Raw genomic sequence first — 13,430 nt, forward strand, 5'->3', positions numbered from 1 at the left:
CTTCTGCTGACCGCCAGTGTGACGTGGGGAAGCTCCACGAGCTGGGCATCAACCCGAGTGGTGAGGCAAGGAACATCGTACCTCTCTGCAATGCACAAATTGCAGCTGAAACACAGGCAGCAGGGGATGAAAAGCAGCAAATCGAGGGTGAAGCAGATCTGGGAGACAAAGGCCTTTTTTAACAGGAGAGAAAAAGGTTTCTACTGATCTTCCAGCTTCTCCACTAGATGGAAAAACAACGATCAGTAATGATGTTAAAACACAGATGTAGTCACCGAGTATTTCTGTTGTGTTTTTTTTTTTAAACAGGAATTGCTCAGATGATAAATCAGTATTTAATAATGATGGGATTTTTCTCCTTCAAGGAGGCAAGAGGAGGTTATTAAGTGGTATTTATCAAAAATAAACATGCTGAAAATCAAGTGTTCCAGACAGTTCATACCTAAGACTGGGAAAATGAGAGCAAGGTCTGAGCACAAGAACCAAGTGAATTATGAAAGAAAATGCATAAAACATGAGAATGCCTTGCAGTTTGTTCTAATTTGGAATTCTTTTTGTGTGAATAGCTAAAAGATGCTTTCCTAATTACACCAGTGACAAACTTGGCAGGAGGGAGCTTAAGCAAGTCCTCCATCACTGCTTTCACCCTACAAAGTTAACGCAAGGATGAGACCCTAAGCAGGGCAGGGCAAGAAGGGGAAATCACAGCTCGAAATGTTAGAAGCAAGAGAGTAACTACAAGACAGCACACCTGGAGCCACAGGAATATTGGACAATCAGTGACAGATTTTACTCATGCTTCTAATCTTCATGGGGAAATCCTGGAGCAGAGGGTGGCAGCAAGTTAGGGCACTGAGACTGATATTTGAGGGTGTGTTAATAGGAAGGCTCAGTAACGAGACACGCTCAGGTCACCTAGCTGAAGGGAAGACCAACCAGAAGTCCTGAGATCCAAACAAAGAGCAGCTGTTGGAGATACTGGCACAAGTGTTTTAAAGAGAAGGCTTAATGAGAAGAGTACTGTAGTGAGACTCAGTGAAATATAATGATTAAAGAGAGCACAGCCACTGTCCAATTAAAACCTCATCAGCAGATTCTGAGAAGGAGCAACTACGAGCTCGAGAATTAAACACAACCACAGTTCACTGGAATTTGTTGCTCAGTTTTCTCTGCTACAAATAATGCACGCCCATGAACGCGTGGGTGAACTGCAGATCCACAGCTGCCTGCTGCTCTGAAAAGTAACAGAAAAACTGGATCCCAGGCTCTGTACAAACTAATGCACACCCCAGGGCATTATTCCTACACAAATCTTCCTTCCCTGCTATTTTGATTCTGATGCACCCTGCTCTGAAACCAACTGATCCAAAGAGAAGAGGTTTGTACAACCCAGGTGCACATAACTCCAACAACCCACAAAGCAAAAGCAAAACGAAAAGTACTGGGAACCAGTGCTTCATCTCCTGCAGAGGGTGCAAGAAAAGGGAAGCTGAGAAATTCTGGCTGAAAAACGTGTTGGGAATTTGCTTCTATCAGGGTCCAGTGGTGATGATGCCAACACTTCATCCATTTTCTCAAAGCTACCATGGCTCACCACGTGGGCCACAGGAGCAGAGCACACTGAGGATGTACACTTCAAAACAGACCTGTAGTCATTTAAGTGCAAAAATCCATAGCACACTCCTCAGAAACACCTGCATTCATACAAAATTTCAGCTGAACCAAAAAATCCCTTAACCCACATCAGCACAAACGTCCTTTCCAACACAAACATGCTTGAATTCTGTTTTAAGAAGATGCCTCAGAATCTGAGGCAGGAACTAAGCTTGCATGATTGTTCAGCATATGACTTATTCTGCAACAGCAGATAAGAACAGTTGCAGGGGTATTTTTGTAAGCTTTGTCCTGAACTGACACCGTATTCTCAGTGAAAATATGTTCACCAGCCAAGATTTTCATTCACTGCTGATTCATGCAGCTCCAAACCCATTCTCCTACTTTGAGGAGCATCCTCCCAAGCAAATCCAGATTCTCTCCACTGCAGCTTGTGCAGACACTTCTGCCTGTGTAAAAGGCAGCAGGCAGATCGGTCTGGTATTTTCTTGGCTGTTCCACAAGGCTGTGCAACCTAGATGTCACCTGCAGCTCTCAAATCAAGCTTTACCCTGAGTTTCCAGAAGGGCACCATGCAGTCCAATGCAAGGACTTATTTTAGCCACCAAGTTGCTTACAAATTTAAAATATTTGTCTTCTCACTCTTCCTCAGTCATTTCTAGCCCGATGTAGGCATGGATCTGTTACAAAGGGCTTCCAAACACAAAGGTTAGCCCGTCACTGAGCACGCATTCAAGAGGTGGCACACAGTACATACCAGCAAGTGTAAACTTTCTTTGCTGTGTCGTGATTGTTGCGGATGTGTCTACGCAGGCTGTTGGAGGCATTAAAAGAGCGTTCACACTGTCGGCAGGGGTATCTCTTCATAGCCTAGCAGAAGAACAGAAATATCTCTCAGTAACAGAGAGACAAAAAGGCACTGACTTCCTTATTCTGACTCTCCCCTGCTGCTCATCTGGACCTTACCTCATGGGTGCAAAACAACCCTCCTCCACTGATAAAGGCAACTGAAATGTTGGGGTTTCACTTGCATTCAGCCCAGCAGTTGGCTAATGACAGCACTGGTCTTATGAAACTAGTTAAGCCACACGCTTGCTTGCTTTTTTTAAAGATAGGAATTGCATTGGACGCTTCTGCTGTGCAGTCATTTTGCTGCAGGACTCTGCAGAAGTAACTCAAGGAAGGTCCATCCTCACCCAGGAGACGGCAGGACCCAGTGTGAAGGACAGCTTTCCTTTCCAAGCTCAGTGCAATGAAAGGGCAGTGCGCTCGAGAGCATCACACAGTGCCAGCTGTTACCCATGTGTGACCTCCTCACCAAACTCTGCCCTTCTTAGCTAACTTTCTCCTCCTGTTCTCCTTTGTACACCCTGCGTGCACTCCATTTACAATCATCTTAAACATATTTTGCATTGAACTGAAATATTTGCCAAATTTCCTCCTGCTACAGAACTCAAATGGGAAAATTCTGCACTCTCACCCTGCCCAAATCTCCTTGATATTTAAATGCACAACCCAGCGCTCCCCACACGAAGTTACCAGGCATGCAGGCCAAAGAACCACATTTCCACAGTGTCTGCTCATGGGACTCAAGAAGGGTGGCTCAGTGCTTCAAACAAGAAGTCCTGATGCCAAGGTACTGAGAAATCTGGCACACAACATCTTGGCCTGTGTTCTGCCAGTAAGTAAGGATTAACTTGACAGAACTAGGTCAAGGCAAGACCAGAGCTGAATGAAACCAAAAAAATTGAGGATTTACAGTTCCTAATAATGATAGCTCTGCGCACTCCATATGCCTTTTGTATCTACCAAATAAAGTCATTAAGAACTCTATGTCCTCCTGCAACTTTGTTTAGACCACCTGTTGCACCGGCAGCTGGTGAAGACAGGACTTTCCATCTGCTTACAGAAATGAGCAGAGGAGAAAGCCTGCCGTGAGATGCAGTGGGAGAAGGAACAACGAAACAACGGATAAGGTACACAGGTTGTAAGGCACACGACCAAGGACAGAAAGTCTGCTTTCTGCTCGTACAGAAAGCACTCTGCTTTTACTCCTCAGTGAGCTGGCAAACAGATTCTTTTTGGCTCAGATATTAATGACCACCAGATCCTTCAGCCAAAAATATCTCATCACCCAGCTGAAACGTTCTGTGCCAGTCCTTACCCTTCCATGACTTCTCTTCATGTGGGACACGTAGGTTTCCCGATCAGGGATCCACTGCGAACATTCCTTGCAAGTCCAACCAGTTCTTCTCAGCCTGGCCTTGGATTCGGGATTGTGTCCTTCCACCCTCATGTCTTTCCTTGGCAGAGGTGAGTGGGAAGTCCCATTGGCTACCGACAGCTCCTTTGGTGGGTTATGAACCTGGTTCCTTGACGTCTTCTCAGACTTCTGTCGAAAGTTTAAGAGCTCCTCCGGATTCTGGGGGACTCCATGAACACCCTGGAAAACAAAAATAACGGAATCGCATAACATTTATTCGTAATCTGTACTGCATGTCATACATGACCATCACATTTAAATAGATAATAAAAGCCCCCTCCAAACACCACATTAACATCTTGCCCCTGTGCGTCCTCCCACTTCTTCTTGAGGCTGACCACAGCACTTCCCCAGTAAGAGATATTGCCAAGAAACACGACGCTCCTATTAATGTTTCCTGCATGACAACAGCAACTCCTCTCTGTTCAACATTCTGTGTGAGCCCCGAGCGCTCAAGTTAAAAAGTTGTAATGAGAGAGAAATGCTAACTGCCATTATTTCAAGAACCCAGGCTTTAAAAACACGATGCTTTGGGAAACGCTGAGTGAAACGTTTGCCGTTATCTTGGAGGCTCCAAAGCTGCTCGATCTTTGCTGAAGGTAAGAGAAGAGAATCTCACAGTCTCTCCAACCCTGCTTTCTTTAACTCCACGACTACTGTTGTTGACATTTTCAGAGTTAAAAACTTTGCTCCCTACAAATAAAAGCAAGCACAAAGCCAGAAATCAGCCTCATATGGAACATGACTTCAGGCTCTTTGCTTGTTCAACAGGCCAAAATCCCTGACCCCCAAAAAAGTTATTTTAACAAAGAAAACTGAACATAAAGAAAATAATAAGAAATGAAGAGCTGTGGGAAAGCAAAAGCAAATAAAACAGCAACATACCAAAGAAACCTCAAGAAATTCCCCTAGGAACAACAACAGTTCATCCACACAAAAGGATAATTTAGAGGCTTAACTGTGCATAGTAATTAATAATGGGTAAAGTTTCAACACACGAAGGTCCCCGGGGCATTTGGAAGCCTTTCCTTTTGTTAGGCACTAAACAAACTTCAAAACACGAGGGCTGATCCAAAAAGCCTGTGCTCTGCACCTGAGCCAGCCCATGTCTGCACAGCTCCGACGCGATCACAGGGCACAGCATCGCTATGCGGGGTAACAAACACCTCCCCTCTCTCCCCACCTGGAAATCTCAAGTGTTTTATAAGCACAGAGTATGTTATCACCCATTACTCCATGCCTTCTGTTATTCCACCACTGGAAGGAAAGAAAAACGGAGCACAGAAAGTGAGGTGACTTTCAGACAGCACCTCCTATGAACTCCGAATGGCACAAAGCAGTGCCATCTGATGGGAACAGAGATGGGTTAATGCAATTACCACCTTGCCAGGACAAAAAGCCGCCTTCTATTACAACCTCAAAGACACACTGATGGCCAAATACGGCCCAGTGATTAAAATACAGAAGTTCTGTTGTGCCAACATCAGGCAGCCTGCTCACAAACTGCTGCAGACAAATTACTGGGGCTGGCACCTGCAAATGAGCTGCAGCAAGTTGGGTACTTCTGCTCAAGCCCAGCTATCAGCACTGGGGCTTTGAAGGTCCCAGCCTTACTCTCAACTCTTTTTCCCCAGGAAATAATACAGGAAGATTACCAATCATCAGCTTTACAGGAGGGTTTCAAATTTTAATTCATTAATGCATCCAGAGCATTTCCAGATTTGCAAATTAAAGGTATGGAGAGAAAGAGCAAGGTAGTAGTTTTAACTTTTTCTCTTTTAGGACCGAGCTACCGAACCCTCTGTCCTTTTAGGTAAAAATGAAGTAGGCACTGATTAAAAAAATTATGTCTGCTTTTTTCTAATCAAAGAGAAAAACAGTTTGCAGGTTCTTTCTTCAGAATGCAACCAGGAAACCTAAGAGGATTTTCACAGAAGTGTGGTTAGTGTGCACACTACAGAAATACACTGACTGGAGCAACACAGTATTCACACATTGTGAGACCATCAGATCTGCAAGCCCACAGACACAGCCTGCCAAGAACTCCACCAAATGGGCAACAACAGGCTCTTCATATGTATCACAGAACCACAGAAAAGGTTGGGTTGGAAGGGACCCTCAAGCCCATCCATTTCCACCCCTGCCACAGGCTGGCTGCCCCCAGATTGGTCTGCCCAGGGCCCACCTGTGTCCTTGTCACCTCCAGAGATGGGGCACCCACAGCTCTGGGCAGCAGCGCCAGCGCCTCACTGTCCTCTGAGTAAAGAATTTTCACACAATATCTAATCTAAATCTCCTCTCTTTTAGTTTTAAGCCATTCCCCCTTTGCCCCGCCACGACGCTCCCAGGGTCTCTCAATAACCCCCAGCTCTCTCAGCCCACCTTCATAGCAGAGGTGCTCCAGACCCCTGAGCATCCTCGTGGCCTCCTCTGGATTTGCACCAACAGCTCCATGTCATTCTTGTGCTGGGTGTCCAAGAGTTGAACACAGCACTGCAATGGGGTCTCAGAAGAGCAGAGCAGAGGAGGAGAATCGCCTCCCTCAACTTGCCAGCTATACTTCTTCTGGGTGCAGTTGCAGATACAGTTAGTTGGCTTTCTGGGCTATGAGTGAACACTATTGAGCTTTCCCTCCACCAGGATGCCCAAGTTCTCTCTCTGTAGGGCTGCTCTGTATCAACTTACTGCTCAGCTGGTGTTTCTTCTTGGGACTGTCCTTACCCAGGTTCAGGACCTTGCACCCGGCCTCGCTGAACCTCATAAGGTTCTTGTAAGCCCACCTCTCAAGCCTGTCGAGGTCCTCTGGATGGCATCCCATCCCTCCAGGGTGCTGATACCATCACATCACATTGCTTGGTGTTGTCAGCAAACTTGCTGAGGGTGCACTCTGACCCACTGTCCGTGTCACTGACACGATGTTAAATACCACTGGTCCCACTGATGACCCAGGAGGATCATCAGTCATCACTGCTCTGCACTTAGGCATCAAGCTGGTGACCTGAGTGCTCCATCTGTCAAATGCACGACTGTTTTAGAGACTGGGATGTCACGTAAGTCACTGTCAAATGCTCTGCACATCTCCACATAGATGACATAAATTGCTCTTCCCTTCTCTACCAACGCTGTAACCATGTAATAGAAGGCCACATTTTCAGGCACAATTTGCCCTTAGTGAAGCCATTCTTTTTTCCATATGTGTTATCACTCTGCAGGAGGATCTGCTCAATGATCTTGCTGGGCACAGTGTGAGAATGACTGACCTGTAGTCCCCTGGGTTGTCATTTTCTAAATTTTTTAGGAACAGGGTTACATTTCCCCTTTTCCAGTCACTCAGAACTTCACTGAAGTGCCACAGCTTCTCAAGTACGATGAGTAGTGGCTTAAAAACTTCACGTGACAGTACAACATAGCTACCTTCTGAAGGCTGGCACCTCCAGGGCAAACCCTTCTGTCTCAGCCACTCTCCTCTAGCAATCTCCTGTAGTTCTGCAGTTAAGTTAGGGAAGCAGGTGTCAAACGCTGTGCTGCCTCTCTTGGAGGCAGCTGCTAAGGGGACAAGGAACCAAAGCCCTCCCTTTTTATGTCAGTACCCAGAAGAGGGGAGATCCAGCCTTCCTTACACAAATTCAGTAGTACTGTGGGCAGAGGACACTTCTTCCTGCCTCCCAAGCAAAGACAAAGCTCCCCTCAAAGCTTAATCACTTCCTTGGGTTTAATATAGAACAGTTAACCATCAGAAAGATTTATCTGTCTTTGTCACAAGGTTGAATGAGACAAGGAGGAGTAACCACCTGCAATGTTACCAACTAATACAAAGTGCTCAACTGGAGTTTCCAGATAATACCATAAATTTTTGCAGTCTGTTTTTCTACTAATGCATTGCTCAAGAACATTCCATTTCTTCAACCAGTGTCCTTAAATAGTCAGTGCAAACTCTCTGTGAACTCAGAAACTAGGACCTCATATCATGAAGTGGTGGGAGTTACCTACCTTAACGTGCTGCATTAACTGCTGTTTCTGCATATACACCAGCTGACACTGCGGACACTTAAACACGCCCACAAACAACTTGCTGGTATTCTGCTGGAAGTGCTCCTGGAGCAGCTTCTTCTTGTTAAAGACAGTCTCACAAGAACATTTGTAGATCACCCTGGAACAATTTAAAAAAGAAAACTCACTCTCTCTTCATCAGTTATCTTGAGGAGTCAGTGGAAGGGGTCATCTCGGCAGCTTGGAAAAGGGATGGGCTTCTAGAGGGCTGTGCTCTATCAGTCAGCATACACCCACACGGACCACTCAACTATTATCTCAACTGGGAAAAACAAGAAAATGCCCCAGGCACGTACCACAACTTGCTAAAAATAAGTTTACTTACATGCATATGCATGACTACCTAAGTGTGTGACAGTAAGTGCAGATGGATGGGAGCAGACTCAGAGCATACTTGCTATGTATTTCTTTCAGTTCCACCTCTCCACGGTCCCTCCCTTACAGCACACGTTTTTGGCACTAGCTCGAGGCTCAGCAGGGAATGCTACAGAGTGGAAAAAACAAGAGTTTCTCTCTAGTGATTTTTTCTGGGGCAATGTGGCACAGCACAACTCTCCCCTCGTTGTGGAGTGCCAGAATCAGCAGTTACCCTGATTCTGGCACTATCAAGAGGTGCCACCCCAGCTCGACCAAACGGTGACAATTAAGATCTGTTTGCAGATGTTCCACCCTTCCCTGCCCAAACTCCTCTCTTCCTAACCGAGGAGGCAGCAATTGTATCAAGGACAGCATGCCATGGTTAGGAACAGACCTCTGCCAGCAAAGGGGCAGCTCTTCTGAAATTAGGAAACAAACAACAATAAAAAAAAGGAAAGAAAGAAGAATAAACAACTGAGACAGAAAGTGGAGGCAGCTGTAGAGCTATGCAGTAAAGGAGAAGAGCAGATAATAACAAAATACTTACTGAGTAGTCTTGTGAGGCTCTGCTGGGTGCTGGCTGGTCACGTGAGCCATGGTGCTGTCTGCTGATTTGAAGGCCATTGGGCAAAAAGAACACTTGTGGAAGACTTCGCAGTGCTTCTCGTGAATGTGCACTTTCAGTAATGCCAGGGTCATGAAGACAACCCCACAGTGGATGCACCTAGGGGATGCAGAAGGAAAGAGCTGAATCAGAGCTGCAATACTGCTTCCAAGATGCATGTACCGATGGAAGGCAGCGTAGCAGGACCATGCTACTGCAGGTCCTTGTTTAGTCTCTTCAGTAACAACGCAGAGGAATCAAGGAGGAATGTGATACAGGAACTCAGCAGCTGGGCAGAACCCACAGATCAGCAAGGGAGCACATCTATAAAAGAAATCTACAGAGACCAAAACGACCTGGAAAGAAGAAGGCAAGCTATGCTACACAAAAATGCTGCCTCGTACCCCTGGATGCCAATTCCATCACAGGTGCAAGTGAAGAACTGAAATAAATGTATCTGAAGAGGTGTCCAGGTAGTAACAAGCAGCAAAACAAATGTACTAATAAAAGAACATCCAGCCAGGAAATCTTCAGTAACCCTGCACCATACTACACCAAGCAACAGACAATAATGACAGCAGCAGCAAAGATACTGAAAACAGCAACAGAAAGCAATTAAGCTCAATAAAGCCAGTAAGACAGAGGTGTTGCCTGGATAGTGCTCATCTGGGGATGCTCCATGCGGAAAGATGGGAGGAAGAAGAGGTTGCAGGTGGAGCTAAAGGATTCCTCCCTGCAGCCCCAGACAAAGCCAGGGTGACCCAGCTGCTCCCTCTCTTCCCAACAGGCCTCTCCCAAGATAGCAACATCTGACTGAGGCTATCCAATATTTAACTTGAATCCTTCTCCCAAGCACACATCCAACAGCTGAGCTCACGGGAAGCCACACACCAGCATGGAAAGAGCAAATGAGGCTCCATTTCCTTACCAGCACTCCTCTGGCCTGGGATTGGAATAGCTGTGAATAGAGATGGTTCCCCTCAGTGAGGCTGGAGTTAAGCTTTATGACTGTTTTTCCCTTCGTTCTGACATTTGCTAGATTATCCTTCCCTCCAAACGAGCCTCCCGACAGCGCTTAGGAAACAAGTCTGTGCTTTGAAGTTGTACTTCAAAAGCTCATTAGGCAGAAGGAGCCCAGAGGAGAAAAACCCTCTCCCCAAAACATGCACAGAAACGCTCCTTTCTTCATTTTCAGGAGGGAAGAAGTGACAACAGCCAGCGTCATCCTTGGGAAAACATGAAAATATTCTGCTGTGCCTTGGAGCCCAATGCTCAGCCATGTCAGCTGGGGGGAGAGACTTCCATTAGGGTAGCACCAGGAACTCTGTTATCAGGAGGAATAAATCTCCAAGAATAAACGGGAGAGAAAGCCCTAATCCTGGCAGGAAGGTACAGATGGTACAACCAGGAATACTCAACAGGCTTCCCCCAGAAACACTTCTCAAATCAGCAAGAGACAGCTCTGCATTACACTCTGTTTTGGCAAGCACTGAAGACTTCATAAAGATTTAGGGGATGAAATAATTACTAACTCAGGGTCAAACGATCACAAGTTAATTTAATTTACAGTAAATGGAAGTTTAAACAAAAGCCACTTTGTAATCAAGAATCTCAGTGCCAGAAAGATGAACTTCAATAAAGTAAACTAATTAGCAGAGCAAAGTGGATGGAGGATGTCAGAGGCTTGCCATGTAATTTCTGTAAATTGTGAATTCTGCTATAATCCAAGCATGAGGGGATAATTTGCAGCAGAAGACTCTAGGAGAGCCTCAGGGCAAGGAAGGGTGCTGTATGAGTCTTGGAAAGAATCCTGTGAGGGAAGATAAGGCTACATGATGTTGTCTTAACCTCTGCATATCTCTTATCCTGCCAGCATCCAGCTCCTGAACTCTCCAAACAGCAGCAAGCAGGAAAATGTGCGCCATGTGGTCAGTGGGGAGCAGTGGGAGAGGCGGGGAGGTGACATGGGGAGGTGACACTTGGAGCCTGGCAGCACTTTGGGCAGGCTTGTTGATTTTCATGTTAAAATGCAGAAAACCCTCCTCATCTGCAATGCAATCACTAGCCGTGACCAAAACCTGAATTCAAACAATCCTACTCCAAACTTAATTGGACACGCTGGGATATCAGCGGAAAAGGAGACAGAACAAGGGCTGATGAAAAAACAGCAAAAGGTATGCATCAGAAATCCAAGGAGAGCAGAGACATGTTGTGGAGAAGCAACAGTTGAGCTGACCTTGGGCAGGATTTCGAAGAAACCCTTGGCTTCTCAGCACTGCAAGTAATGAAAAGGAAGGGAAAGAACAAAAGTTGCTACGTGACCATAAGACAGATGCCACGGATTATCTAGATTTGGTTCTACAACTTGAATTTATTTCTTCTGTTTTCAACGACTGCAACGATGCCAGTCTGGCAGTGGAGACAGGAAGGATGACAGGATGGCACGGCCACTGCTTCCCTATCTGCTGGGTTCAGTTGCCAAAGATGAGCACCAGCACACACCAATTAAAGAAGAGAAAGAGAAGCTGGTAAAAGCTAATAAACCCCCCATAAGTACCATTCCTGAACTCTGCCTTGTTTCAGACATTCATTAATGCTCCCAGCACAAAAAGCAAATATTTGTTAGACATCTGCGGATGGATGGAAGCTGGCATTGCTGATAAGGATTAAGAAGGCATCATAAAGATATTATAAATCTGGAATTAATCATGCTTTAAAAAAATGCGAGGGCACACACTTAAGAAGCAGAACCGACCTCTGCTGTAGACTGAGAGCCCAACAGCTAGGAGCAGAAGAGTAAGGACTAATGGTGACAAGCAACTGCACCAAAGCCAGGGCTCATTTTCTGACATCTTCTCCCAACCCCTTTTTTCAACATTCCTCCTTCTCCAAAATTAATTCCTTTTTCAAACAGCCACAGTATCACAGCCATTTAATTTGAGACGGAATTAATTCTTTGTTGTGGGCTATGCCTCCTCTAATCAGATCCACATTAAAAAAAAAACACCAAAAAACTATCTGTATGTAATTAAATTCAGGATCAGTTGGATATGTCTCTTTTCTCTGTGATTGAAAGAAACTGCCCTTGAAAACTTCAGTGTGATTTCAGAAGAAGCCACAGAGCGCAGGCTTCCCCAATTGGCAGACATTTTAAAAGAACAGCTCGAGCGCAGGAATCGCCCTGTTTCCTGGACACGTCGTGGTACTTAACAGCAAACAGAGAAAAAGCTGAATTCTACGGAATCCTGGAAGGTCACCCAGTCCATCGCTCATCTGCCAGGTAAATCATCTGCATCTACACACAGAAAGCAGGAAAAGCTTGTGGGGGAACGTAACGTCTTTTATTAAAGCAATCAATTTGGCTGCAGCAACGACAACGCAAGCGCACATACCACCACATCCAGAGCCTTGGGAGCCTTCCCCCATTCCTCTCAGCTCATAGTAAGAGCCTGGAGATAAAATAACCTGCAAAGTGCATCCCTCAATCCCTGACAACTGACATGTGCTCAGTCCTCCGAGAGATGTGGAGGATTAAGATCTGCAATCTTTTGGTTGTGAGCAGCAATCTTGAGGGACCACCTGTGACCAGAGGTGATGCCAGCGCCTTTCAACTTAAAGCTGCCTCAAAATCACGTCTGCTCTCCGAAAGCTCCCCTTAAATCCACTGAGTCATTTCCCATTTCAAAGGCGCTTCATCCCACAGAAAACCACGCCGGTTCTGTGTTACATCCTCTTCAGTTTCTGCTTTAAGGAAGATTTCCAAAACCTTTATCCAGTTTCCCACTCCCTCCTGCCCCTTCAGCTTTAAACTCCACAAACCTGAAGCCGACTTTGCGGGAGTAATGCAGGCAGTTCTCTTTGACGTGGGTTTGGAAATAGGCGGAGCGGCAGACAGCCCCGCACTCGGGGCAGCAGTACGGCGACTTGTGAGCGTGGATCCTCTGGTGGGCGCAGTAGCTGCACTGGTTGGGCAGCATCATCTGGCACACCTGGCACGTCTGAGGGGAGAAAGGTTGCAGCAGTTAGTTACTCTCTGTTTGACTCTTCCCAACCCAGGAATCTTTCGGGTTTAGAGGAGCACCCAGCTTCTTCTCCTGCCCTTTGCAGTCACTGCTTTCATTCCAGCAATGAGACATTTGAGATGGAAAGTACCCCCAGACTGCATCAAAATCACCGAAAACCAGAAGAACCTCCCAGTCCTACAACTCAAAACGCATACTGCAAAACTCAGCACAGAGCTGACGGATGGCAGCCTTCTCCCCAAAACCACGTTTCTGCCTTTCATGATATTTCTCCGAACCAGACTGAATCTCAGCTTCTGAGGAACACAAGCCACGTGTGCAGCAATGTGCAGTGAGAATTCTCGATACTCTGGCATTACAAATGACGCAAAGATGTTTTGTCTCCGTTTCAGTGTCCTTTTATTTCCTTGTTGTTGGAAGGGCTGCACTCAACAGCACTACGGATTTATTTCTCGCTTACAGATTTACAGATTTAGTTCCTCATTTACTTGATACGTAAAGTTTAGCACCCCGTCAGTAT

General features: G+C 45.9%; 1 protein-coding gene across 2 annotated transcripts in view; it reads right to left on the reverse strand.

Moving 5' to 3' along the window:
* ZNF592 (zinc finger protein 592) overlaps positions 1-13,430 on the reverse strand; it is a 33,981-nt gene that overhangs the window by 3,995 nt on the left and 16,556 nt on the right. For both annotated transcript variants that reach the window (XM_048955992.1, XM_048955993.1), the window contains exons 4-8: positions 12,708-12,886; positions 8,832-9,008; positions 7,868-8,027; positions 3,779-4,057; positions 2,372-2,484 (exon numbers count right to left, since the gene is read on the reverse strand). In XM_048955992.1, coding sequence (XP_048811949.1) covers positions 2,372-2,484; positions 3,779-4,057; positions 7,868-8,027; positions 8,832-9,008; positions 12,708-12,886 — 908 coding nt within the window. The remainder of the gene's footprint in view (positions 1-2,371; positions 2,485-3,778; positions 4,058-7,867; positions 8,028-8,831; positions 9,009-12,707; positions 12,887-13,430) is intronic.

Source organism: Lagopus muta, chromosome 10 (genome assembly GCF_023343835.1).
Source record: "Lagopus muta isolate bLagMut1 chromosome 10, bLagMut1 primary, whole genome shotgun sequence".
NCBI classification, from domain to species: domain Eukaryota; kingdom Metazoa; phylum Chordata; class Aves; order Galliformes; family Phasianidae; genus Lagopus; species Lagopus muta.